This window comes from Dendronephthya gigantea, unplaced genomic scaffold (assembly GCF_004324835.1).
Source record: "Dendronephthya gigantea isolate DGI-Jeju-01 unplaced genomic scaffold, DenGig_1.0 000030F, whole genome shotgun sequence".
Classification (NCBI taxonomy): Eukaryota; Metazoa; Cnidaria; class Anthozoa; order Malacalcyonacea; family Nephtheidae; genus Dendronephthya; species Dendronephthya gigantea.
The window spans coordinates 691,341-719,314 of record NW_021163040.1 but is presented as its reverse complement, the minus strand read 5'-3'; the positions used below and the strand labels follow the sequence as shown (position 1 = coordinate 719,314).

The window sequence follows — 27,974 nt, the reverse complement described above, 5'->3', positions numbered from 1 at the left end:
ATTTTGCTTCAGCTTCTTCCCATTTGTGGTATGATGGTCGAATGGTTTGCTACTAATATAGCAGGGATTCCTGCTTTCCTTTTTGAGAACAAAGCTGTTGTTGCAAGGCGTGTTTCATACTTTTTCACTGAAGATTTTACTCCATAAAAAGGGAAATTTTTGAATTTAGTTTTGTGTATCTGCATTCATGTAAAAACTTTGACAACTGGTGCGTACGTATGCTGAAATTTCATCAAGATTTTACTTCATATTACGGAAATAGTATGGATCCTAGTACGGATAGTTAGTTACGGATAATAGTATGGATTTACTGTTACAAAATAAATTTATTTCATTAAAATTATCCATTAGTTAATTGATTAATCAATTAAATACTAGCCATGCACTAAAATAAAAGTAACTAAACTATACTGTACTGTACGATGGTGTTATTACTCCAAGAAAAACGTACAAGGTTCATCACGAAATTTGAGACCGAAAATATTCTCGAAGCCGTATTGTAATTCCTCAGCGATGTACGAAGGTTTTAGAGAGATACTACCTCGTGAAATGGTAAATAAGATAAACACGTTTAAGATAAAAGATTTTGCTTTGTCAATTCGAGCATTTGAAAAACCACCAAATACATCTTAAGTGCTTGATTATATGAATATGGTTAGTTATAACTTCGTTAGACCATGCATAAATAACGTAAGTTTATTATGTGTGTTGCATATCGGGATATAACATGCATTTCCGACCTCAATTCGAGTCAGTCTATTTTGATAGACTCTCGTTTCATAATAGAACGACGATACAATTCATAACGAAAAATGGAAGATAATATAGATGAGTTGTATCGTACGTCCGCCTTGTCCCCAAACACGTGTTCTGTTAACTGTTTTGATATATTTCCTCTTTTCAGTTTCGATTGTTTCCAGAAATAACAACTACAATCCAGTTTTTACGACATTGAAATCGAAATGTGGAGTTTGCAAACAAAAATACTACCATCCCTAGAAGATTAGATTTCTGTCAACCGTTATCGGGCGCCCCAAAGTTAAAATGTTAAAATCGGATTATATGATTAGGATTAAAGAGAAAGGTTTGTCAAGAAAGTTACCAGAACATGTGGTGAATGGACATTCAAACTCATGCGTTGTTGAATGCACTAAAATTGTTGCAGTGCAAATTTCATGTTTCTAACTAGTGACCATATTTATTGTGGGTTTCAAATTACTGCCGGAGATCTTGGAAGTTTGCATATTGATCAAACGAGTCAAGGAAGTCAAGAATCGCTTGGAAACAGAACCTGTACTGCTCCTGAAATGGAATAAGATTGTAATCACCAACTATCGAGAAGACTGTTTATCCTCGCACCAAATGGGAAATAAACAAATACAACAAACAAAAGAAAAGAACAGAAACAAAACGCAGAGGTTGAATATGCCAAAAATATGCAGGCAAAACTGTCTAAAATATACTTACAACGGAAGTAACCATTTTCGGCCTCTGGATTCTTTGTAACATTATCGTTTGGAAAAGGTTGAATGACTGATCCTGTTTAACCCTTTCCAGAGACGTGACTAGTGCACAGAAAGCACCCGTTCGACCACCACCATCGCTAAGGGGAATATTAAAGAAGAGTTTGGTGGTTAAAGAGATGTGAACAAGCAGGATTTATGCACAAAATGAATGAAAAGAAACAGAGTAACAAAGATATAGCCTTGTTATACCACGAAGACAAGTGCGAACAGTTTGTACTGTAATTTATAGTTGCTCAAAAAACAGGTATATTAAACTACTTTATTCTCTGTAATTTCTCGTTTCAGTAATCACGTAACTGCAGTATGTGGGAACAAAACGTTGAAGTTGGGAGAAGACAACAATTGAAGTTATAGTCTGAAGTGAAGAGCTGTACGGCAAAATAATTAATCGCACCTGCAGTGAACGACGATAGGGTTGTTGCCACCTTGGCGTTGCACATCTTGGATTTTACCAATCATTTGACGAACACCAGCTGTTTTCTTGGGCATCTTCTCTTCTGTCCATGCAAGGAAATTAAAGTGCCAGATGTCTCTGGTTTCTCCTCCCTATAGAAGGAGAAAACAATGCATGCCTTTAATGATGGCCTCTTACACTTTGAATCAGAGAGCAATATGAGTGAGTAAATCGTGGTCCCAAGCCGAAAAAGTTCTTATGTGCGATGTTTAGTGTTATTATAAATTCACCAACTATACATGATATAGAGTATGTTAAGAAATCTCAAACCGACATAGCATCCAAGCGTGCAAGACGTCGCAATTAGGAAGCGCTCGTGCAACGAACGCAATAATTATATCAGGTGTAAAATAAGTAAATATACAATAACATACTTCGTTCTTCTTCAGTTTGAAATTTCTGGTTATGTACTCGTCACTCTTTTCTTCGTTATCCAAAGTTACAAGCAGATTACCGCAAAGCATTGCGTCATTGCTTTTGTCTGTCCAATATTTCTTAAAAGCATCCTGCAAATAAATGCAGTATCAAAGAAATTAACATCAACGAGAAGAATGATCGACCCATTATATCGCAGCCATTGGAAATTCTAATAAAATGTTTTTTATTATACACATTTTACAATGCCCTGAAAATAGTGAAATAATAAACAGTGAGATCTAAACTGATTAAACTATGGCGTTCTGCAGCATACACGTAAAACAACAGTATTGCTATAGGCCCTATTTACACTTGGAACTTTTGCTGGCTTTTTGCGCGATTCTTCTGCTTTTGATTGATGTGAACGAGTGGATAAGTTTTAACTACCCTCTCGTTTGCATCTACCAAAAAAAGATAATCGGACGGAAAATCTAACGGGGCTTGTGTGCATAAGAGACGATAACATGTTCCTACCGGGTCTTCATCCACATTAGCCAACATTACTATGCAGTTGGACTTCTTTTCCCAAATCATCCTCCAGAATTCGTTGACGGTATTTTCCAATGGGAACTGGGTTGCAATATACATGCCTCGCACTTGGTAGCTCTTTGGAGCAAGCAATAAGAAAATAAATCGTTTTTAGGAAATGCAATTTTATATCACCTTATATGTAAGTGATTACAACTAGTGTTAAAAACGTGCGTAAAAGATGGAAAGTGAATGTTTGACTTACGTCAATGCTACTGGCATTGATGTAATCGGAGCCATCGACACCAGGACTCTTCAGGAGGGAAACGCGGGTGTCTTCGTCTAAAGGAAATAAATACACACGCAATGAAACCAACTCCATAGCTCGGCAAATTGAAGTCACGAATTTATGTGCTAGGCTTTTTAAGCATTACCCCATCAAATAAGATCTAACTGACATAACTTACAAGGAATTATGGATTTATTGCGGTTTTTATCCACGTTGAAAGGCTTCTTGCCTTCTTCTGTATTTGACTTGATAAAGGTGTATTTTTCAAGCACCTATAAAGGCGAAAATAGTAAGATTTCAAAAATTTCGTTTTCGCGATTGATCACCTCTGATTTTTTGAAATAAATTACTGTTGTTGGCCATATATATTTATCACATTACAACTGCCGTTACATGCCGTAAGGTAAGCCTTGAATTTTTTGTTTAACAAATCTGCTGTACCTTCGAACTCAAAATGATAAAGATTCTACCTTAAATTGTTTTTCCATCATTGTTTCATCCGGATTATCTGGATCTGTACGATTCAATTGTATCATTTTGACACGAAGATCAGGTGCGTTAATCTCGGTATCGCCACACTCAATTGCTTCAAGTACGGCTTTGTGAAGAAAGACGTACTGAGACTAAAAATGGACAAACATAACATCGATAAGATTATTTTATTCACTGGTTCAGTTGCACTTCATACATATAGAAAAGTGACCGCAAGTAAAAAAAATAAGAAGTGGGATAGTAACTCCATTTTATATAACATTTACGCCAATTCCCGAGGCAATTCTTATGACACATTTTACCTTGAGGTATTAGGTACCCGCGTATGCATTGCCGTTCATCAAACGTGATGTAAGGTTTTACTACCCATATTATGAAATCTTAAAATTGGAATAAACCAGCTAACACCTGTATATATTGATGTTTTTGAAAGAAGACTATGGCTAACCTCCACTTGAACCATGTGGGTTCTTTGAGTGCGCATTTGACAAACAAAATTGTAAATATCCACTGTCTTGGTAGCCTCAATCATATCGAGCATGGCGAAAATTCCAATGAACGTCCCAGTGCGACCCACTCCGGCACTACAGAGGAAACAATTTCGTATTACATGACACATATAGAAATCTTCACGGCATGCAACTCTTCTCAACTTTGATTTCGTTTGGCAAATATAATTTAGGGGAATCATGGAATTTGAAGGCATTAAAATTTTAAACAACAAACTATTACAATAGATTGCATCGAATTCATATATCGTTAGAAGCAGTCGTGCCTTCCATATTATCAATATAATAATTTTGATGGTAGAATATTCATCCCAGCTAAGCCTTTACAATCTTTTTGAACTTGAAGCAGGTCTGTCTTTTTTTGGCACATGACATGTTTAGCAAAAAAATATTTCGCTATAAACTCTTATCATAAAATCCAAGCAAGCATGCATGTATTCGCATTTTTTTTAATCCGGCGACCATAAGTAAATAAGATTTCAAAAATCTAAGACCAAATTTGACCTGCTTAAACTTACCTGCAATGTACAACGAAGGGATTGCTGTCGGCTTTTACAAATTTTCGTATTCTGGTTAAAAATGCTTGCAAAGACGTTGTGTACTGAGGTACACCGTGATCAGGCCATACAGTATAGTGGAATTGAGTCAGTTGTCGCGTCTCTTTAACGTCATCCTGCAAAACCAAAACCATATCAAGTTCTAGTACATGTTCTAGTGCATCATATCTCTGTGTGAAATACAAACCATTGTGACTGTCATTTTACGAATGACGTAATCAGCCAGTTCTACTTCCCCATCGAGCTTAATCATAAATGGGCCATGTTTCACTGCACGGTCTTGCGGCCAGTAAACAGCAAGTTTTTCCTGAAAGATGAAGAAAAAGATTCAGTGATATTCTTTAAATAATACCGACGAACACTTTCAGAAGTACCTCATTTATATATGCTCAAATATATATGAAACGCAATTAACTTATACATGATAAACATGCTAACTATATCCAGTTACAGGGAGGCGTTCTCATGGAGATAAAAATTATCGACTAAAGAAATAAATGCACTGGGTTTTAGCTTCAGGAGAACCTCCTAGTTTTCAGATGCGAACAGTTGCGTAGCCAGCCCGTCGATTTGTCCCGCTATGCTAATATTTTAGCGTTCACTGACTGTGAAAACAATAGATTTCTAAAGACATGAATAATTACAATAACTCGAAATTTACATAGCGGGACAAAATCATCAGGCTGGCTACGCTACTGGTTGCGAAATGGTATCAGCACGCAAGGTGAGCATTTCCATGCATGTTGCAATTTGCGTCCCAAAAACCATTCCATAAAAATGCTTTTGTTTACGTCGTTCTCCCTAAATTACCCAAACAAAGATAAAATACTAATATCATACCGATGCTGTACTAATTTGTGCAAAGTAGATCTCGAAAATGGGAAATTCTATGACTTTTTCATCAAATTTTTGTTCTGCTTTAGAGCTCTACTTGCGAAGTAGAATATATTTATCATAACGGATTTCGTGCTAAAGTTTTACAAAGATTCACTATTGATCGGGCAATGCACGGTTGTCTTCGCTCGCGGCTGACTGATAAAGCTAGCTAGCTGTCGATAATCCCAACATCCAACAATAAAAACAATTTTTTACAATTATTTAGTTGTATCCCATCGTAATAAAAATTGGTAACTTGAGAAGGTACGTATATAAGTGAGATATGTTTTCATTCATTTGGCGTTTTTCCTTACTGCACGCTTTTATTCTTGGGAACGCCAACAGATGCATGCCTTTTAAAACGTTTCGATGTATGTATCGTGATCAGGAATAGAACTTACCCTGCCCTTCTCTATCGGATTTGCTAACATCACAATAGAGGAAACCTTCTGCTCCCAAATCATCCTCCAGAAATCTACGATCGTATTCTTCAAGGTGCCTAAGATAAAAGACGCATACTTTATTGTTTCTCATTGATATAGATGCACATAGGTGTATATAAATTATGAACATCCATTGAGAAATGCCAATAGGAATGTTCTGCATGCCTATGTTAAAGCTCTGCTAATCCCACGTACCTTGTGCTGCAATGAACTGGTTCTTGCGCTCGAAACCCTAAATCAAATATATTTTTTTAAAAAGTTCTTTCCTAGTTTGCATAGCGGCATATAATTTTGGACATGTGTTTGTTGGGACAATTTGTTAAGCCAGGGCGTCTGTGCTTTCTAACGCCAACGAAGTACTGATTCACCAGCTATTTTGCTAATGGTTCAAATAAAATATGAATTATTATCTGCTAAAGGATGAAGAATTAACCAATCAGTTGGGATTTTGGTTGAAAACCGTAAAGCCCGTTGCTGATGTATTTAGAAAAGCAGCAAATTTAGCTTTGCCGTATGTGTTTCACGTTCACGGTGTAAAACTTGATGTTTGAACGACTGCATACACCCACAGCCGTTCAAGCATGAAATTTTATAGGGCAAACGTTAAACATACAGCGCGAAGCTGAATTTACTGCTTTGCTAAATACAAGAGCAATCGCCTTGGCTTTGCCTTGCCTTTCTTAGATCAACGTTTGTAATTTAGTGAAATTGTTGCACACTTTAAGACAGTGGAGTTAAAGCACAAAGGTTGTGCACAAAAAAACACTATATAAAACTCTATAATTGCATTAAATTGATTTGAAGGAGCACGAGTTCTGAAGGAACCAATGAAATATATAAGATTCATATGTGTATCTGCTATCTTTATCACCAGCAATGCCTCAGGGCTAACATAATCCAAAATAATAGAAAAAAAAACAACACTCGCTATCAAGCCCCTTTGCCGCCATTAATTTCCACATGCATGCATGCAGTATATACGTACATCGATGTGATTTGCATTTATATAATCTGAACCTTCTTCACCATCGATCTGTGACAGAATTACACGGGAATCATCATCTAAGAGAAAATTCGAAACGAACAAGATATTTAGTCATGCATACACTAAGCATACAGTATCTATATCATTTAAATCAAAGTTAATCAAAGTCGATCAAAGTTCGCGAGAGGCCGCGCGGCGGATTTAATGTACTCCAAAATTTCTGGAACATAATTTCGATGGTTTATAAAACATTAACCAAATTTTCAGCCAATGATAACGATTTAATACTGAAGCCGTCCATTTTTGTGCGCAATACTTGTTTTAGGTGCATGGTGTTTGAAAATAATCGTCGGCAAAATTTTTCATTCAATTCCAGCGTTAAAGTGGCCAAGAGACCCTAAAATACTTATATCAACACAAGTTCTTCAGACATTTTGCAAAATTTTCAGTTTATAGACATTTCAACAATTGTCTAATATTTTTATACACCCTGTATATATATATATACCTATACTCCATCATTATAGCTAAGTCTGCTAAAAAATTTGAGCTGTGCTAGCTTGGACAGTGTAATTGCATGGTATCTGAAATTATCCCGTCTACCATAAAATATTTCCACATATAAGTACAGTAGATATTCTTTATACTTACATGCGTGGATGTTGTTATAACGATTTTTATCTAGATTTTCGTCGCGCTTTGCAATTTCGGTTGAAACTGGTCCTTTAGGTCGAACATTCTGGAAAAAGATACAAAAAGAATACGATCATGACTAAGATAACAAATTAATCCGGTCTCCGCACAATCTACCATCACCATCATCATCATCATCATCATCATCATCATCATCATCATCATCATCATCATCATCATCACAACCTCTTAATCTCGAATGAAACGTGTTATAAATCAAATCAAAGGCAGTATTCAAAAATGAGATTTTCGAACCACAATGTGCCTCACTAATAATGTAAGTTCTTTCAGTGCTTTGAGGATTTCCTCCGGATATTTCGAAAAAATCGATTCAAATGTCTCATATTTCAACTTTTCTAACACGGAGAAATTTTGTCAGGGGAATTGTGTTTACATTTTTAGCAGCCCAATCAGAATGTATAAATATTGACTACATCCAGTATAAAAAGTCACATTATCTACCGTCTTACATAATGTATTGAAAATTTAGGAAAGTGTATTTTCCCTCTAAAAAAGGCCTTATTCTCGCTATTTACTTCTTCTAACTCAGATTTAATTAATAATTAATACATAAAACACGTATCAATATAGCAGTCTTATGACCCTTTACTTGATTTGTCAGTTTTCATTACATACCTCATACTCCTCTTGATATCCTAGGCCAGTATTCATTCCCAGGCGGTCACAGTGTTCACGGAAATCGGCAATCGGGATGGCGTAACGTACAAAAGCTACATAAATAAACAACGCTATCAGAATAGGTTATTTTACATTGGAAGAAGACTTCAATATTGTTAAGACACGTCCGTCGTAATGTAAACAAACACTATGTTTCCAATTTGAATTACCATTTTCTTTACAATACCAAGAACAGTCAGAATGTTTAACACTAATTTGGTTTGATATACAGAATCAAAGAGGTTTACACTTTGTAGATGTCTTCTAGACGTATGCGCACCCATCGTTGGGGAAGTCTTTTTGTTATATGCAAGTAGTTAGAAGTGCATTTCTTATAACTAAATATAATCTCTAATTTTCGAATGGTTCATAAATAACAAGATATATAATTGCTTAAATACCGAATGGATTCTATTTCGACAAACTTTCTGAGCGCTGATTGGCTAAAATATTAACGCCAAATCACCTTGAACACGTCAAAATAACGAAATTGAGTCTTTGACTCATTGATTAGCCTATTTATTGATTGATTGATTGATTGAATATGAAATGAAAGCAAGAAGATAACATTATGATTACAGAATTGTGACTGTACCAGTTCGCAATTGACGATTGCGATACTGAATATACAAATTCTTTTTCAGGGTTTTCTATAAGCATAACTAAATACAAAAATTATATGGCAAACAGGGGAACACAGATTCTGATGGCATTATGGCAGACCTTAAATGATAAAAGCTACTTACGTTTAGCGGTAGGTTCAAGATGTATGCCGTTATAGTCGGATCGAGCTTTGCGTCTAGGAAGAATAACATAGGAATTTAAAATAGCAGAACAAGATGAGTTTGAATATAGCCTTGGGCCCGGGTGATGCATGTTCCACATATCAGTCAATGGCATTGGTGTTATTGTCGATTTGAAGGCATCCGCTAGGACGCAATTCATTGGTCAACATGCGGGTCTATATCGTTTCGACGTGAAAGAATATAAAAAAGGTGGATTTTCTTCTCAAGCAAATCGCGGCTGGAAGTGTCGAAAAAGGTAATTGTTGAAAATTCTGGGCACTGACTGGTCAAACGACCTCGGATTAATAATCCGCGATAATTGTCTAGGCGTATTTTTTTTCAAAATTGCATCGAGTCGTTTTGTCAAAATGACGGAAAAAGATATGAGTAATTCTAACCGTATTTGCAATGAAATATCAGTTTCTTTCATTTACTTAACAGTACAAACTATTTATCAATCTTTCTTTGTTCTTATCCTATTGTGCCGAAATTAGTGCATGAGATGGCCGCCATAATGGATTGCAGGACACTTCACATCATTGAACTCAAAAGAACTGGAAGGCTACCTCCGGCCGGAGATTTGAAGCCAAATTTTGGAGTCATGCCCAGTCTTTTCACGCAACTAAACACGCGGTTTTTTGAAACTTCAAAAATAATACTTCAACATTCTTCAACATGCAAGCACTAAAAACATCTTTTAAAGAACATAAAGTGCGTTTTGCACAGTATTTTTACGATAAAAGCATCCGTGAAAACTATACAGAGTAAAGTATACTAAATTTATCTGTATCAAACTCGCAATTAAATTGCCCTTTCTTATGAAAAACGTTGAACGAGGAGTGAAGCCGGGACAATTCAAAAGTGTTTGTGTGAATTCACTTATTTAATTTCATTGTTTATCAATTTAATCCCTCTGAAACTTACGAAAAAACATTCTAACAATATTTATTTAACAACAAACTACAGCTAAATTTTCTTTTTTATATGTTTTATGAGCACATATATATTTTTTGTTTTGTTGCCTGCAAACCTTTTTGAAGTAGTGATCGTTTTCGAATAAACTGTTTACATTTTCCTTATAATTTCACCACGCCGCGGTTCGAGGTATGCTTTAATCAGCATTGATTACAAAATTATAGCCTAAATCGTTAAAATAAACGATAAATCCGAACGAATGTAACTTCGCCGCTAAACAGTTCATGTTTTCCTTATGTCCACTCCTGAAAAGGCCCTCGCGAGAATGTCTCGCAACATGTACACGCGTGTCTGGAGGTAAAACAGGCGTGTCTGGAGGTAAAATTTGGCTTCAATAATTTTGGCTATTTTAATCAGGAGGTAGCCTTCCAGTTCTTTTGAGTTCAATGCTTCACATGCATGCATGCAAGGTCACGTGAGCTTTTTATCTAGACAATTATTATATAATTATAGACATTGTGTGCGTTTGAAATTATCTATATTCGTTATTTTAGCGTAGTTTTACTGATATGAGATAAAATATTTTATCCAAAATGACGGTTAGCTCACTCATTTCAGTCAAGATAATTAAAAAACTAACAACTAACAACAGACTAACTTCGCGGCAAATAATTGCTTAATTACCACGTAATAAGACCTAATTTAGTCATACTATACGTAATGGGAAAAATGGAGCTCCAAAGACGTATATAAAATACCTTCTTAAGAGCAAAAAACCAAAAACTACGACAAGTAAGGCAACAATGACCACCACAACCACCACGGCGATAACAGCAGCATCAGGACCTTCGCTTGTCGTTTCTTTTGCGATTGTTTCTTTCAACAATAATTCGGAGTTTTGGAAAAATTTCTAGAAAATTTAAATTGTAAGCATACTGTTCGAGGTAAAAGTATGATATTTCTACAACATTTAAGGACATTGAAATATTTATAAAGAGATATGTGTTATATAAATTCCATTATCAATACGCGTATTTTTACGTATACCATTATAGTTCTCTCATATTACATAAAGATATGTTATGGATAAAATGAATTGTTTGCAACACTATAATTTGAATTCCTCATGCATGTTTCAGTTTACATTTCAAAATGTTTCAATAATCATATGGTTTTAACCGAAATATAGTTAACGGAAATTGGTCAAATTTTATAAAAAGTAACAAATATATTTAAGGCAAAAATAATTACAATAATTCAGAATAATTACGTATTATATAATCATGAATACTGTTACACTTTACTTCTGGTAAAATGCAGCAAATCCCACATGTTTAAAAACATATTCAGTTTCTTTTAGGTTAGAATTATACTTCGGGTTTGAAAAACTGGATTACTGCATGTGTGTGTAAAATCTTGTTCTATAGCAAATCTTGGTCTAAAGTCTCCTTTTGACCACTTTGGACAATATGATTACTTTTATACGAAACTGTCAAAAGTTGAAAAAGGTGGCCTATAAAAGTATTAGAGTCTGCATGCATGTTGATGCAAAACCAGCACAGATTTTAACTTACGTGTTCATCGTCGTAGAAAACCCGCACGAAAATTGCATATTCTGTGCCGTCCTTAAGAGGAGCATTACGATATGTAACGTCACTTCTCCGTTTCCTTCGGCTTGAGGTATCATCCCCAACAATGACCTGACGTTTGTTTTCGTATTTGGGATATTCAAGAGCTATGTATGGCCTTTCGCCGTCACTTGAATTGCCGTAAGGTGTTAACTTGCTTTGGGATATTTCAAGAAGATTTTTTTTCCCGTCATTACTTCCTTTATCAGTTGGCAGCCAGCGTTTCACAATCACCTGGACAAACCTAGAAGATAGCGTATATTTTTAGACAGCGTGTATTGCCTTTCATTAATACACGTCAAATGTTCATTTCTTAAAAACAGACAATTATTATACTGAAGGTGGGATCATTTCCAAAGAGAGTTAAAAGAAACTTACTTTATTTCATTTATTTCTGTAGTAGCCAGCGTCGGCAACATGAATCCTATCTGTGTCTTTGCATCCTTAACGGTGCCGCTCTGCGTTCCACCAAGGTTAATACCATTGACCTCTAAAGCAATAATAGGGTTTTTGAAATCAGTTGCGTAGCCAGCCCAGCCTGACAATTTAGTCCCGCTATGCAAAATTGTTATAATTAACGGTTCTTTAAAATTTGAGTGTTTCAGCCATACAAAAAATATCACAACGGAAGTAAATCGTCGAGCTGGCTAGTATTGCTATGTTAAGAGTATATAATTTTAAAAAGCTCTCTACGGGACTAATAGGCCTATACTTTCTCGAGAAAGACCTTTGCTACGATCTAGAGACTTCAAATTTCGGGCACTCCGAATCGCGAGCAAGACCCCCCGTTTCCACGCACTCGAAGTGTATCGAAGTATCCAACCAACTTTTTAGTTGTTTAGGGCCATTTCTTTTAACGTCTTCTAGCTGTTACCGAGTACGCACATAAAAATATAATGCTAGATATGTTGGAAAGAATACTACCAACTAAATTATTACCGGTTACAGTTATATTCGACCACGTGGGAACGGGGTCGGATGAAAACTCCTAATTTTGATAATTTGTTCACGGAATATTCCCCACAATTTCGGGTTTAAAACACTCGTTCGAAAAAGATGGCGGAATAAGTAGGTCTCCTCACTTACCACTTTTCAATGTCTCTTCTTCTACTGAGTCTGCAAGACCTTCGCCCTTCATCGTAAAGGCCGAAACTAATATAGTATACTTAGTTCCAGGTTTAAGGGGTTTAATTAAAAACTGTAAAGTGCTGTTTGAGATATTGCCGTCACCCAGGATAGTATCTTTCAACTTCCAGCGCACTCTGTATTTTGTTAGTGGTCCAGTGTTGATATTTGGTTTGGACCATCCACATGTTATTTCCGAAAAGCTGGCGTTTGCTGATAATTTGGTCGGCTTGCCAGGTTCTACAAAAGAAAATCAAATCAACCAATCATCCAAAAACAATTTTGGCGCGTTAAAACATTTTATATCGGACATGTTAAACTGGTCATGTCGATTTTCAAGGCCTGTAATTATGATATCTATATATAGAGCACGCAGGGCTCAAAACTAAGATAGAAACAAACAAATAACTAAGATAGATGATTTTCCCATCTATGGGCAAGGGTACTAATTTTGCCCTGGGGTTATTCCACCAGACTTGCAGGACTTTACCTCCAGACACGCGTGCTTCACAAAAACGACGAGGTATCGTTCCAGTTGTTTATTAGAGTTCACTGGCTCGTATACATTAGAGCGTTCTTAACTAATTACTCGTTCACATACGTCAAAAGAAGAAAATCGCACATAAAATTGCAGCAAGTGTAAACGGGCCTTTAAGAATACATGCACCTGCAAACTTTTTACATTCAGGCGCGAGAAGTCAGCCATGGGTTTAAATCAAACTGTTTAATTTGTGTTTTCGTTATTTAGGTAAAGGCTGGTTCGTGAGGGCGTAATGTTTACCAGTATAGTACTACAACATAGTATTATGAAATTGCAATTGAAATTGATTATTTCATTTATAAATACCCATATCATTACGCGATAAAAAACAGAGAAATTCTTAAAATTTCAGCATACATAGATCGTATAAACGCATATAAACGTTGTCCCCCAAAAAGAATAAGAGGTCTGCGAATGGTTTTAGGTAAAAAGGATGCCATCATTTGTTGTGCAAATATCTTCCTTATCGTAACCGCTTTTATAAACTTCCCTTGTTTGGTCTTTACCGTGAAATACCGGAGTAAATCGGATCTCGGTCATGCAATATATCACCGTAACTAAAGACCGAAGAAAAGTTACTATTACATAGATTACTAAAAAGAATAGATTGCTTAGTAATCATAGCTACTTACTATCTTGTTCTGTTTTATGAATGGTCGTGTTTCCAATTTCCCCGAATCCAACATTCGTAGCAGCTCTGATGGCTAATTCATACGAAGTGTATGCGGTTAAACCTGTCACGTTTGTACTGAGAACACTGCCAACTGTCTTATTCCAAGAACAGATATGATCAGAAGAACTTTGAACTTTGTAGCAAATGGCATACTTCCTAATGATACCATTTGCCTGGTTTTCGGTCAATGTTTGCCACATAATATTGATAGATGTTGAATCTATATTCGAAATACTCTTGACAGCAGGACCTATCGCAGGAACTTGAGGTAAAGTAAAAAACGATATTAGACAACACGCTTCAGTCAAGCTTATATTATTACCATCTTTGAGCAAAAGATAAAGAAAAATCATTGTTTAAAAAAAAACTCAAATTCGAAATCATGCGCTGCTATATATTGCTAAATATATAGGTAAATATACAGTGACAATATATATCACGGGGATAACCAATACGCGATCTACAACAGTCAAAAAGACCTGTTCATATGGAGTGGGATAACCCGGTTAGCCGGGATGATGATATTGTACCGAGATCCCACCTCGTACAGTATTTATATGTATTCAAGTTTGTGTTAATTCATATGGTATGTGAGCAAGGTCAGTTAGGTGGGACCAGGTGTAAGCAAAGTGGGATCTCAGTCAAGTGGGATAAAAATTTTCCATATGAACGTAAATTCTCGCGCGTTACTTGGGCACACTGCCAACCACATGTTTTTAATCAAAATGGCGGAAAATAGCGAGGTCAAATTAAAAAAGCATTTCGTTGGAGTTCTGAAATGGTTCGTAAATGGTTGATGACTTGTTTAACGGCTTACAAAACACGAATGGAATATCAAGCGATTAATTTAGACGGAGACAGACCTGCACAGTCACGAAGAATTAAGAAAGAGATCGCCAAATAAGTGGGGTAATAAGTGGGATAATAAGTGCATGACATGATAGGCGGGATGAATTGCATAGAAAATTACCTTCAAACTCACCTCAGCAAGCCGAGATGTCCCAGCTAACCTGGCTACAGAGCCGCCGTGAGGGGGAGGGGGGGAGGCGGGAGGCGCACACTAGTCGAAAGTACGAGTGACAGCTGTGGTGACAGTCATTGTTATTTAACTTCTAGGATACGTTGATATTGTTTGTAACTTTTTCACATCGCTTTCATCACATCGGAGAAAAAGAACCTATTTAACGCTCAAATCAATAATTTTCTTGCACACAGACTGCAAACCATTAGGATTTCCCTTCTTGTTGTCTAATAGTGTGGTTAGTATTTGTTCGACACCGGTTTATATCATATCTATTTGTAAAACTATCCCATCCTACTACGTACACCATCTGAAACGTGTTCCACGCAAAAAATGCAGGTTTCATACACGCATTTTAGTCACTTGCAGAGAACATGTTTACGGAATGTTTCATGTTTTACCAGCCGCCAAAGTCACATGCGGACAACTTGAGGCCCTGTTCCAAGGCGCTTTTTTTTTTCAACTTGCCATGTAACTCTTTTGAAAAATGTAAATTAGTGAGAAGTCCACGAAATGTTAGTTTAAGAAACCTCGAACCTCCATGAGGTTTTAAACAAACAAAAAGGTTTCGTAGTGGAAAATCTACATCTCTCAAAAGTAGAAATGCACCCAGAATTGCACGATGTTACAGGGCCTTTAATGTAAGTCCCTCGCGCATCCTCAATTTGACATTTTGCCATCTTAGCCTTTCACGCATAAGTTTTATTCAACTTGGCATAAATAATTGATGTCTGGTATCATGTTAGATTAGACTAAACTGTTAAAACACTTACCAGCTTCACGAGTCTTTATGGTTATCATGGTCCCAAGACGTCCAAACCCAGCTGACGTTGCCGCTTTAACAGCTATATAATAATGTGTTGCCTCATTAAGTTCATCCAACATTACCGTCGTGATATTGCCATCAACCGATTTATTGAAAGTGCAATCAAAAATCCTTGTGTCTTGTGAATAACAAACTTGGTATTTAGTAACTACTCCATTTGCATCTTCTGGTTTTAACATTGTCCAATTTACTATTATTTTAGTGGCTGTCACATTAGCAACTCCTGAAATCTTTGGTCCGGCTGAAGGTACTAAAGTGAAATGCAAAAATAGCTCTTTATTATGTCATATTATATTAGAACATGCCTCCTATTATTTACTGAAGTTAACAAAAATCCATCGGCGACAATCGAACGTTAATTGAGGGGGACCATATTCACATATTCCGCTATGCCTGGCCACAATTTCTTTTGAAAGCAATTTTACTTTCAATAGAAATCAGCCCAGCATAACAAAATCTTTTATTATCCAAACTCTTTACAAAATACATATTTTAAATGTACGACCAACAAACGTATTTACTTTGTTCCCAGTCCCTAACCCTATTCGCTTTCGTGCAGGACTGAAATAAATCAAACAGTAATACCTGTTAGGCATTAATAAATCGCATATCATGTAATTGTTTGCTGTTATATAATTATTGTACCATGGTAAATGTACCATACGATTTTTATCAGTCACGTTTAAGTTGATATAAATTATACGAAGTTCTATGAAAAATCGCTTACCAGCGTCCAATGTTTTTTTAGTCACAATATTTCCAAGAGGTCCAAATCCTTTTGACGTTGAAGCTTTTACAGCGACATTATAGTTGGTTCCTTCATTAAGTCCCTGCAACACAACCGTTCTTGTAGTACTATTATTTACCGTACGGTTCTCTTTGCAATCAATGTCCGATGAATTTTCCGAAGCTTTGTAACAAACTGCGTAAGCCGTAATTTCCCCATTTGCATCTTCTATGCCTAACTTGTCCCAGGAGACTGTCATTGTTTTGTTCGTGACTTTAGTATTTTTTAAAATATTTGGGCCCGCTGAAGGTTCTAAATAAAAAAAATTGGAAAAATCGTATAGAATTTTGTATTCATTTTTTTACGAATTAACAGCGGGCGGAATCTTAGCCTTTCCTGCAATCTGATTGGCTGTAGCAGCGGGCGTAATTTTACGATATCTGACCACGGACCGGAATCCTATATTTTATGCTCGCATTAAGCGTATTAATTTTGTTTTTTGTTTTTCTAAAGATTTATTCGCAAACGTTTCGCTTTTTTATTTGAAAATATACGGACCAAATGATTATCACGATAAATCGAAGTGAATTTAAATAAATAAAACAAATTAGGTTTTAATTGTTTATGTTTTTGTCGCCATTGCTGAGTCTGACTACACAATGATAATACGACCGAACGCCGCTTTTTGTAAAAAAATAAATACATTTCCGTCGATCCGACCCTTGGGATGAAGTACAAACTTCATTACCTCGGGTCAAAAGACACGAGGTTATAAATTCAGCTTGATTAGTTGTGTCGAGTTTTTCACTACGTGCCATCCTGTTTCGCCACTGGTGCATAATCGGCCGGGTCGGAAACGTCAGATCCTACCGTAGTCAGCCAATTAAACCTTGTGAACTTTTGAAAGTATAAATATTATTTAAAATAAAAATCGTTGAAAAGCAAAAAAAATGGCGAATTATTTTCATGGGTTATTGCAAAATCATGATTCGCTAGGCAACAAGAAACCACGTGATTGATTTTGACCAATCGCGTGAGTAGATTCAGGCCAATGCACGAAGATTGTATTTTAAAGTCGCGTATATACCTTATTCCGCGGGTTGTCGTTTAGATTTTACCTTACGGCTTACGGTTGACGTTTCCAACTATACTGCACTACCATTTAAATTATATCTCATTTGACATATGACCGATCCTAGTTCACCCTGAATACCAAATTCGTCTATCGCATTTTTCCGAAGGAAGTGCAAAAGTCCAATCCTACTAATTGATATTTCGAATTTATAGTGTAATAAAATACTAAGATAGTAAAATTTAAAAATCAATTTTAAACTGTCCAGTGTAATTAATACAATACTTACTGGCATCAAGTGTCTTATTCGTCGTGATGTTTCCTAAAGGCCCGAATCCCGCTGATGTCGAAGCTTTAACAGCGACATTATACGTGGTCCCTTTATATAGTCCATCCAATACATTTGTTCTGTTATCACTACCTTTGAACAATCTCTTTTTGTCGCAATCAATATCGGATGAAAATTTCGAAGCTTTATAACAAACTTCGTAGCTTTCAATTTTTCCATTTGTAACTTCGGGGCTTAACTTGTTCCAGTGCACTTTCATCGAGGTTTCTGTAACTTCAGTAATGTTTATTATAGCTGGACCCGCTGTAGGTGCTAAATTCCAATGCAATAAAATATCGTATTAAATAAAAAATAACTTATGAGACTCATTATTTCACCGTTTAGAATTTGGACGGTAGTTACTCGCCGTAACTGCGCCTTTCAGAAAGCATGGAATTTAGCTCCATTTACCCTCAACTTATCGGCACGGCTGGGCTAAAATGGTTACTTGTATACCAATTTCACTTATGCGCGACCTTTGTATTAGTAGCCATTGAACACTAATACAATTGGTACGGGTACCGCTTTTAGTCGTGCTGTGCCAATTTAATAAATTGAGTGTAGTGTAAAAAGGACTTTTATAACCGATTTTTCAAAGATGCAGCTACAAGCTAGGAGTATCTACTCTTGAAATATATACAAATGACTAAATATCAGGTATAAACAATCTAAAGTAATTTTAATGAAGCAATTTCCACGACAGGTGGAAAAATACAGACATCAACAAGGTGTTCCTATATGCGATTCTCATCCTGGCATTATCAGATCGAGAAAACGAGCGCGCAAAATGTAATATTTAAAATTTTGCAATTAGCCCAATAGGTCAACTGTAACGTGGGCACTTTTCACTCGTCAGCGAATTTGTTCTTATCACGCACTAGAGTACTAGAAAGGGTACGTTTCCGACTCAAAGATAAGTTGACGATGAGTTAATAAACGATGACGAAAATGCAATATTTGTGCATTCATATTCGTGCATATAAATAATTTGCTTCCACGAAGCTAACGATTTGCGATACGTAAATCATTTTATAAAATAACATGTATATAACGCGTGTTCTGATTGGTTGAAACCCGTGTTTGGATCAGGCCATCCAAACACGGAAATCTCGCGCGCTTTTCTTAACTCTCGCAACATTCCCGCGTGTTTGGATCAGGCCATCCAAACACGGAAACCATTAAGTAATTATTAAATATTATATTATAGATATATTTCTATTATTATTTTAACAGAATGCTTACTGCCAACAAGTGTTTTTTCCGTCATGTTTTCGCCAAGAGGTCCAAAACCTTCTGATGTTGAAGCTCTAACAGCGACATTATAAATGGTTCCTCCGATTAGTCCATCCAACTTAGCCATTCTGTTATTACCACCACTGACTGTTTTGTTATTTAATTTACAGTCAATAACTTTTGGTGATGAATCTGAAACTTCATAACAAACTTCATAGCCAGTAATTGTTCCATTTGCGTCCTTAGCACTCAACTCGTTCCAGTGCACTATCATCGAGCTGTTCGTAACTCCATTAATATTTGATATATTTGGACCCGCTGAAGGTGCTATATTGCAATGTTAAAAAAGTATAACGAAAATTAATAATTAATCAGCCTTCCTTATACCGCAGATCGTGATGGTTAATACATAGAAGGCAAGCCATGGTTAATAAACAAAAGGCCAGGAATGATCAAGCAGTTACGATAATAAAAATCGCTTCAAATTAAAACATTGAACGATTCGGGCTCAACAGCGTGCACCAAAAAAGTGGGTAGTCGTTCAAATGACCCGAAAATTGTAGATTTGGTCTTTTATAAGTATAAGTAATTTCTTTATAATATAGTTAAATCTCTAGCAACTTTAAAGTTTATAAGAAAAGTTACAAACGACAACTTACTTTTCAGAACTCGGACCTGCGGACAAAAATATTAAGCGGACATTTGAGGGTTACTCGCTAATTATAGCTAATAAGGAGAGCAAAAATTATATAATTTTAACGAGGTTTCTTATTCGCTTCTCAAAATTTTATAGCAAGTAGTTTTCAACTGCATAAATAAACGAAACAATTAATGAAACTGACCGCAAACAGTACATTTATCATTATTTTAACAGAATGCTTACTGCCAACAAGTGTTTTTTCCGTCGTTTTTTTGCCAAGAGGTCCAAAACCTTCTGATGTTGAAGCTCTAACAGCGACATTATAGGTGGTTCCTCCGATTAGTCCATCCAACTTAGCCATTGTGTTATTACCACCACTGACTGTTTTTTTATTTAATTTACAGTCAATAACCTTTGGTGATGAATCTAAAACTTGATAACAAACTTCATAGCCAGTAATTGGTCCATTTGCATCCTTGGCACTTAACTCCTTCCAGTGCACCATCATCGATCTGTACGTAACTCCAGTAATATTTGATATAATTGGACCCGCTGAAGGTTCTATATTGCAATGTTAAAAAAAACGTATAACGATAATTAATAATTAATCAGCCTCGCTTATACCACAGACCGTGATGGTTAATACATTGAAGGCAAGCCATGCATGGTTAATAAATAAAAGGCGAGGCATGATCAAGCAACTTACGACAGTAAATATCGTTTCAATTAAAAAAAAATGCATGGCGCGGGCTCTACAGAGTGCACAAAAAAAAGTCGGCAAACGCTTAATTAAATGACTCGAAAATTGTAAATTTGGTCATTTCAAATATAAAAGTAATTTCTTTATAATATAGTTAAATCTTTAGCAACCTGCGGACAAGAATATTAAGCGGACATTTGAAAGTCACTCGCTCATTAATAAGGAGAGCAATAATTATATAATTTCAACGAGGTTTCTATAGAACTAGATTTCACGTTTATAGACTACAGTATTAAAATCCATTCTATACGAAGCTCGGATTATACTCATAGAAACCTCATTAAAGTTATATATTTGCGTCTCCTAATTGTATAGCAAGTAGTTTTCAACTGCTTAATAATCGAAACAATTCAGAAACTGACCGGAAACGGTATAAAGCTGTTCATGCATGGAATCACTATTTAACATTTTTTTGTAAATTTTATATACCTAAAATGAACGCCGTTCTTACATTCCACTTTTTCGAATTGCGTCCATTTATATTTGTGCATGTAAATAATTTGCCTACACGACGATTTGCGAAACTTGAATCATTATACTGTATTATAGATATATTTCTATCATTATTTTAACAGAATGCTTACTGCCAACAAGTGTTTTTTCCGTCGTGTTTTTGCCAAGAGGTCCAAAACCCGCTAATGTTGAAGCTCTAACAGCGACATAATAGGTGGTTCCTCCGATTAGTCCATTCAACTTAGCCATTGTGTTATTACTACCATTGACTGCTTTGTTATTTAATTTACAGTCAATAACGTTTGGTGATGAACCTGAAACTTCATAACAAACTTCATAGCCAGTAATTGGTCCATTTGCATTCTTGGCACTTAACTCCTTCCAGTGCACCATCATCGACCTGTTCGTAACTCCAGTAATATTTGATATAATTGGACCCGCTGAAGGTTCTATATTGCAAAAAAGTATAACGAAAATTAATAATTAATCAGCCTTCCTTATACCGCAGATCGTGATGGTTAATACATAGAAGGCAAGCCGGGAATGATCAAGCAGCTTACGATAATAAATATCGTTTCAAATTAAAAAAATGCACGGCACGGGCTCTACAGAGTGCACAAAAAAAGTCGGCAGTCGTTTAATTAAATTACTCGAAAATTGTAGATTTGGTCATTTTAAATATGTAAGCAATTTCTTTATAATATAGTTCAATCTTTAGCAACTTTAAACATGCGGCCAAAAAGATTAAGCGGATATTTGAAAGTTACTCGCTAAATAATAAGGAGAGCAATAATTATATAATTTTAAAGGGGTTTCTATAGAACTAGATTTCACGTTTATAAAATACAATATTAAAATCCATTCTATGAAGCTCGGATTATACTCATTAAAGTCAGTATATATTCGCGTCTCCTAATTTTATAGCAAGTAGTTTTCAACTGCTCAAATAATCGAAACAATTCAGAAAGTGACCAGAAACGGTATAAAGCTGTTCATGCATAGAATCACTATTTAACATTTTTTGTAAATTTTCTGTAGTAAAATGAACGCCTTACATTCCGCTTTTTAGAATTGTGTGCATTCATATTTGTGCATGTATATATAATTTGCCTCCACGAAGCTAACGATTTGCGAAACCTAAATCATTATATTATAGATATATTTCTATCATTATCTTAACAGAATGCTTACTGCCAACAAGTGTTTTTTCCGTCGTGTTTTTGCCAAGAGGTCCAAAACCCGCTGATGTTGAAGCTCTAACAGCGACATAATAGGTGGTTCCTCCGATTAGTCCATCCAACTTAGCCATTGTGTTATTACTACCATTGACTGGTTTGTTATTTAATTTACAGTCAATAACGTTTGGTGAATCTGAATCTGAAACTTCATAACAAACTTCATAGCCAGTAATTGGTCCATTTGCATCCTTGGCACTTAACTCCTTCCAGTGCACAATCATCGAGCTGTTCGTAACTTCAGTAATATTTGATATATTTGGACCCGCTGAAGGTGCTATATTGCAATGTTAAAAAAGTATAACGATGAATAATAATTAATCAGCCTTCCTTATACCGCAGATCGTGATGGTTAATACATAGAAGGCAAGCCATGGTTAATAATAAAAGGCGTGGAATGATCATGCAGCTACGATAACAATAATCATATGATAATAAAAAAAATTATATGCAACATGCTACGCCACAGCAGTGCCGTTATAAAATTTATTTCACGTGGAGACACAATTCCGTACTAAAATTTCTTGCTGAAACGTTATTACCTCTACATGAATGTAATGATCTTTTTGGATTCAATAATCCTTCAATAATTACTGGAGATTTATATCGCCCTAGCTGATTTAATAATAATTCCCCATTCTACAAAGTCGAACTTATACAGTCGGGTTTGAATCAAACTTAAAAAACAATGCTAATAGGAAAAAATTAAGGTAAAAACAACTCATCATTTGACAAAAAAAAATTATAATGCTGTTAAATTTATTAATCTAGCTATCAGTAAGTGCTTTAGGTGTTTTTGCTAAGGAATATAGCCCGTATCTAGGTCGATAAGTTAAATTACTTAGATTTGACGAGAAACATAAGAAGTACCTAATTACGAGAATAATGGCTGTCTCTATCACGTCTACGTATTATATATATTTTGCTCTAGAAACAAGGAATGGACTATATATCTTCCAAAATAAAAACACGGCGAAAACATTGAATACAAAAGTATTTTGTTGTGATTTCGTAAATGTGATAAAAACTCCCAAAAAAATATTTAGGGAGATAAACAACTGATTTTGTTAGCACTTCCTGCCGGCTGAGACATTCTTGATGTTAGCAGAATGCATTTTATGGAACTATTTTTGAAAATGCGGAGTAAGACGGGTAGGAAAAGGCGCAGAGCCTAGCGTGACAATGCAGGAATATTTGTCAATCAACAATGTCTATCAAGTGTATTTTGCGATGAAATTTTAGCTTTTAGCTTTTAGGATATCCGTTTCGTACTAATATTGTTGTCAAAATTGCACATCGCTATAAACTTTTCCGTTTAAGAGAATTTGTTTCCAAACCGATCGGCAACTCCAGTCGTAATTCGTAAAACAGTTCACCTGGTTGAATTTAACATTAATTCCATTATAATTCCATAAAAGAAAGCATTTAAAACCATGAAACAAACAAAAAACAAAATTTCTCTCAAATTCGCTCTGCATCTGCAGTAGTCTCGTGAGTCACCCGCGAATGAAACCAAAAATTTGCGGGACTTTAGACGCGTGTCTGGAGGTAAAGCCCCGCAAATTTTGGCTTCACGATAACAATCATAAAGTAGCGTTCCAGAAAAGCATTTTTTATTACGATTATATTATTTGGGTGTATTACCCCCAAGCCAGCGCTGCGGATTCGAGTCTCAACTTTCTAACGTTATTCATTACGAAATAAGGTTTAGCGGGAAAATTTCCGTATTAGGTAAGCATACAGACACGCTTGCCTCGGATACGCTTCATTACTATTAAAAAGCAAGAGAATCATTCTACTGTAAGTAATATCACCTGTATGTAATAGTATATAAAAAGGTCAGCGAATCATATGCAGAGAATCGACAATGATTCAATTCAATTATTCTTCGTATATTACCTTTGATAGTTGGAGTGACAGTCGTTGTTGCTAAATTTGAAGAAAATCATGGTAAATAATTATTTTACGGATCAGAGGCGTAGCCATACAGAGATGGAGGAAAGGGCGACAGCAAGAACCTACAATAATATGCAAAAATTATGAGACTTTACGTATCTTAAACACATTTCATTTTGACAACTATTTTGTCACGTACTTCGTTTAATTATTGACTATTCCCCCCATCTCCCATTGAAAATGTTGAGAGTGATATTTTCGGCAAATCAAATGGCTCAGTGGTATCATAGGAACAACATTGTTTTGGGAAAAGAAGTGGGTTGATACTAGGTGTAATGACCGTGTCTCAATAATTTTTGCACATGATTGTAGGTGGGGCCCTCCAGCTTCCACCATATTGCTAGTCTCGTTCCCAGGATTCGGATTTACACTCGACCCTCGTCTTTTAGATAGCTACACTCGTTAGGCCTCCGGGTGGGGAAAACTGGACTGCAAAGAGAGTAACGTATTGGCTACAAAGGGTCTTTAAAGGCTGTTTGGAGTTTGATAATTTACTTTAATTTTCTTCACGATATTAAGTTTAGCGGGGAAATTTCCGTGTTGGTTAGGTATAGCACACGCTTTCTTCAGAAACGCTTGAACCTCTTATAACTATTAAAAAGCAACTGAATCAATCCACTGATCTCTATGTAATAGTATATAAAAAGGTCAGCGAATCATATACAGAGAATCGACAATGAATCAATTCAATTATTCTTCGTATATTACCTTTGATAGTTGGAGTGATAGTCGTTGTTGCTAAATTTAAAGAATTATTTTATGGATCAGAGGCATAGCTAGGATTTGGGGGGAAGGAGGACAGCAAGAACTTAGGTGAGGTTCTCAATTAAGCTTCCACCCTAGTGATAGTCTCGTTCTCATTTATCAATGGGGAAAAAATAAAATATTTATCGTATATTACCTTTCGGTGTTAATGTGACAGAGGTTGGTGCTAAAGAAACATAATGAAACATTTTAGTATTATCTAGCAATCTCTTAGTGACTTAGTCTTCACTTTATTCATGAAGTATCAACGGTAACATAGGCGTAGGGGCCAGGGAATAGGAAATGGTGGGGGGAGTAATATTGCTGGAAGTTAATAAAAATGAGAATAGAAAGATTACGATACATTTTGAAACAATCACGTATTCTTTATATTAAGTATTATTAATCAGCAGTCCCTAAATTTAGTATCAACAAAAGCCATTATTTTAGAAATTAAAAGCAAAACTATAATGATAACTCCCACTACTATTTGCCGTTATTTGGCGATCTCTTCATATAAGTATGACAGTAACACCTAATTTCTAATGTTCATATATAAAACACTCAAATAGGTGTTATAGTGACAGGAGTTGGTGCTAATTGTTGAAAAGAAAAATTACGATACATTTTTGTACAATTTGGTAATCTCTTAGTTCATATCATGTATTCAGCATCAGATTACCGAAGGGGCAAGGTGGGCAGTTGCCCTCAGCCTTGAATTTTCTCTAGCCCAAAAAAATCGAGAGAAAGATAGTTGATAATTTAATCAACATGACGATCAAATAGTACTCTGATCAGGAAGAGAAGATCAGACACTCGCATGCAGCCACCTAAAAATTATCTATATTTTTTGAGCCATGACTGGCCCTTATAAAAGGTATATGTACTAGCCCAGAAAAGATTAATCAGGTCTTGCATGAATTATCAGTAAAATCTTTTGCTTTGACTATTCATCATACATTACCTTTGGTAGTCATAGTGGTATTACTTGTGTCTAAATGCAAGAGCAGCAAGAGAATAATTAAGTAAATTACTTTTGGTTGTCTCATAAAAATTATAATAGAAAGATTATGAAAAGTTTTACCAACAATTAGAACTTCTAATTCAAGTATCAATCAACAGCAGTTTTAAATATTATAATTAATTATATTATAATGGACGACTTGCGCTTTAGACTAATTTCTTACCTCGGCAATAAAAAGGACATTTTCTGAAAGATCTTACTTAAATTAGTGCAAATGCAAAGTTTGGCTGCGAAATTTTGTAAAATACGGAAAATGTAGCCGCGCGAAGTTGTAGATTTTTGTATACTTTTGTATTACGTGCGGAAATGTGTAACTAAATTAGTTACACGCTTCCGGTCGTAATACAAAAGTATATAAAATTTGCCAACTTCGCGTGGCTATATTTTCCGTATTTTACAACATTTCAGAGCCAAACTTTGTATTTGCACTAATTTAAGTAAGATCTTTCTAGCTGTCATGATTTATTTTCTTCTAGTTACTTCGATCAAAAATTAGTCTAAAGCGCAAGTCGTCCATTGCTAGGTAACAAAAGCACTATGCACTTATTAACTTCTTATTAACCGAGCGTGCGGTCTTTACGGAGAAATATCGGACCGAGTTCTTTTTTAACCCTGGTAAAGACCGAGAAAGCGAGGTCAATAAAATTTTTATCATATGGCATATAAGGCGTGTATTTGCACTTGAAACAATTCGTATTTAATAGTAGCCTGGCACGCATTTGATAATACTTTTAAAAGCAATTAAATTTTCTCTTGAGCATTTGTGTCTTTTTCATTCAGAATTCCCCTGTTTTTCATCTCGTAATGGATCGCCGGTAACGTCGGACGGTCGGTCCATTACGGGAAAGTGCCTGTCCATTTTGGGAAAGTAATTATAAGTAATGGATTGGTAATGGACCACCGCTGAAAATTCTTCGCAGCCCATCACTGAACTAATTCACCGGAAGTGATGCTTGCCATATAATAATAACCTCTCTTGTATTTGAAGGAATGTACAATGCCTGTGCAACACCAAATAGAGGGCTGTTGAGTGTTAATTAGCAAAACAAGTCTGTGGGAATATTTCAGTTGTGGTAAGGGTGTACATGTCTTGCCAAAATAAAAAAAGGGTCTCCCTCAGTTCTCATTGTTACATATGACATTTTAGCTTAATTTCAATACATTCAACTAGTATATATTTATAAACAATTAGGTATATGGAATTTAAAATATTAATATAGAGGTTGGCTAACTCCCTTGCCCAACTTGACAATTTTAACAAGTGAGGCTAAACTCTCATTAACTAGCCTTGCTTAAATATATATAGGGGTCAAGAAGATCTTGTTTAATGAGCTAATTGTATAACTATAATCATTTCAGTGTAAATTTTGATTGATTTTCCTGCATTCTGATTGGTCAAGATTTACTGTTTCTGAAGTGATAGTCACTGGTCAGTGTCTATATATATAACTTTTTGTTGTTGTTTTTCAAATAAGAAATTTGAAGTAATTATAAATTTTGTTGAAATTATGTTGATTATTATTTGTAAATTTGTACTAAAACAATTAGTCGCCTTAGGCTTGGTGATTACAAACCTATAGATTTGCCTTCGGCTCAGTGAATACTACCTTGTAATCACCTCACCTGACTAATTGTTAAGTATTCTATATTTTACAAAAAGCAGACACTAGGGAGGCAGGTAGAATAAATAGAATGAATATAATGTCAGTGAAATGGCACAACTCAGACTTTTTATTCACCCAATGGTCAAGAAGTTTGTCCAAGTTTGTCCAATGTCCTTATTCATGGGCAGTAGCATAAAGTCACTAGCCAATGAATAGTCAAGGGGAAGAAGAGAGATGGAAAAATGGCAAACCTCAAAATAATTCCCCCCCCCCAATATTCATAAAGTATCTGCCACT

General features: G+C 35.6%; 1 protein-coding gene across 9 annotated transcripts in view; it reads right to left on the bottom strand.

Annotated features, from left to right (window-relative positions):
• Positions 1–210: 210 nt before the first annotated feature.
• Positions 211–27,974, bottom strand: part of LOC114524147 (receptor-type tyrosine-protein phosphatase F-like) — a 42,683-nt gene continuing 14,919 nt past the window's right edge. For 3 of the 9 annotated variants that reach the window (XM_028545271.1, XM_028545272.1, XM_028545273.1), the window contains 33 exons: positions 26,014–26,043; positions 25,207–25,236; positions 25,014–25,043; positions 24,249–24,278; positions 22,306–22,626; positions 21,246–21,563; positions 20,145–20,462; positions 19,271–19,588; positions 17,990–18,301; positions 16,629–16,940; positions 15,849–16,151; positions 14,014–14,316; positions 12,802–13,080; positions 12,094–12,205; positions 11,662–11,959; positions 10,846–10,997; positions 9,134–9,186; positions 8,346–8,440; positions 7,668–7,755; positions 7,017–7,093; positions 6,227–6,263; positions 5,990–6,087; positions 4,900–5,019; positions 4,674–4,828; positions 4,095–4,230; positions 3,625–3,777; positions 3,333–3,426; positions 3,131–3,207; positions 2,872–3,003; positions 2,355–2,486; positions 1,921–2,072; positions 1,468–1,603; positions 212–1,302 (listed from right to left, as the gene is read on the bottom strand). In XM_028545271.1, coding sequence (XP_028401072.1) covers positions 1,216–1,302; positions 1,468–1,603; positions 1,921–2,072; positions 2,355–2,486; positions 2,872–3,003; positions 3,131–3,207; positions 3,333–3,426; positions 3,625–3,777; positions 4,095–4,230; positions 4,674–4,828; positions 4,900–5,019; positions 5,990–6,087; positions 6,227–6,263; positions 7,017–7,093; positions 7,668–7,755; positions 8,346–8,440; positions 9,134–9,186; positions 10,846–10,997; positions 11,662–11,959; positions 12,094–12,205; positions 12,802–13,080; positions 14,014–14,316; positions 15,849–16,151; positions 16,629–16,940; positions 17,990–18,301; positions 19,271–19,588; positions 20,145–20,462; positions 21,246–21,563; positions 22,306–22,626; positions 24,249–24,278; positions 25,014–25,043; positions 25,207–25,236; positions 26,014–26,043 — 5,288 coding nt within the window. In that variant the 3' untranslated portion in view covers positions 212–1,215. Of the gene's footprint in view, positions 1,303–1,467; positions 1,604–1,920; positions 2,073–2,354; positions 2,487–2,871; positions 3,004–3,130; positions 3,208–3,332; positions 3,427–3,624; positions 3,778–4,094; positions 4,231–4,673; positions 4,829–4,899; positions 5,020–5,989; positions 6,088–6,226; positions 6,264–7,016; positions 7,094–7,667; positions 7,756–8,345; positions 8,441–9,133; positions 9,187–10,845; positions 10,998–11,661; positions 11,960–12,093; positions 12,206–12,801; positions 13,081–14,013; positions 14,317–15,848; positions 16,152–16,628; positions 16,941–17,989; positions 18,302–19,270; positions 19,589–20,144; positions 20,463–21,245; positions 21,564–22,305; positions 22,627–24,248; positions 24,279–25,013; positions 25,044–25,206; positions 25,237–26,013; positions 26,044–27,974 lie in introns of all 9 variants that reach the window. The other 6 variants (XM_028545269.1, XM_028545274.1, XM_028545270.1 and 3 more) reach the window with 6 other exon arrangements.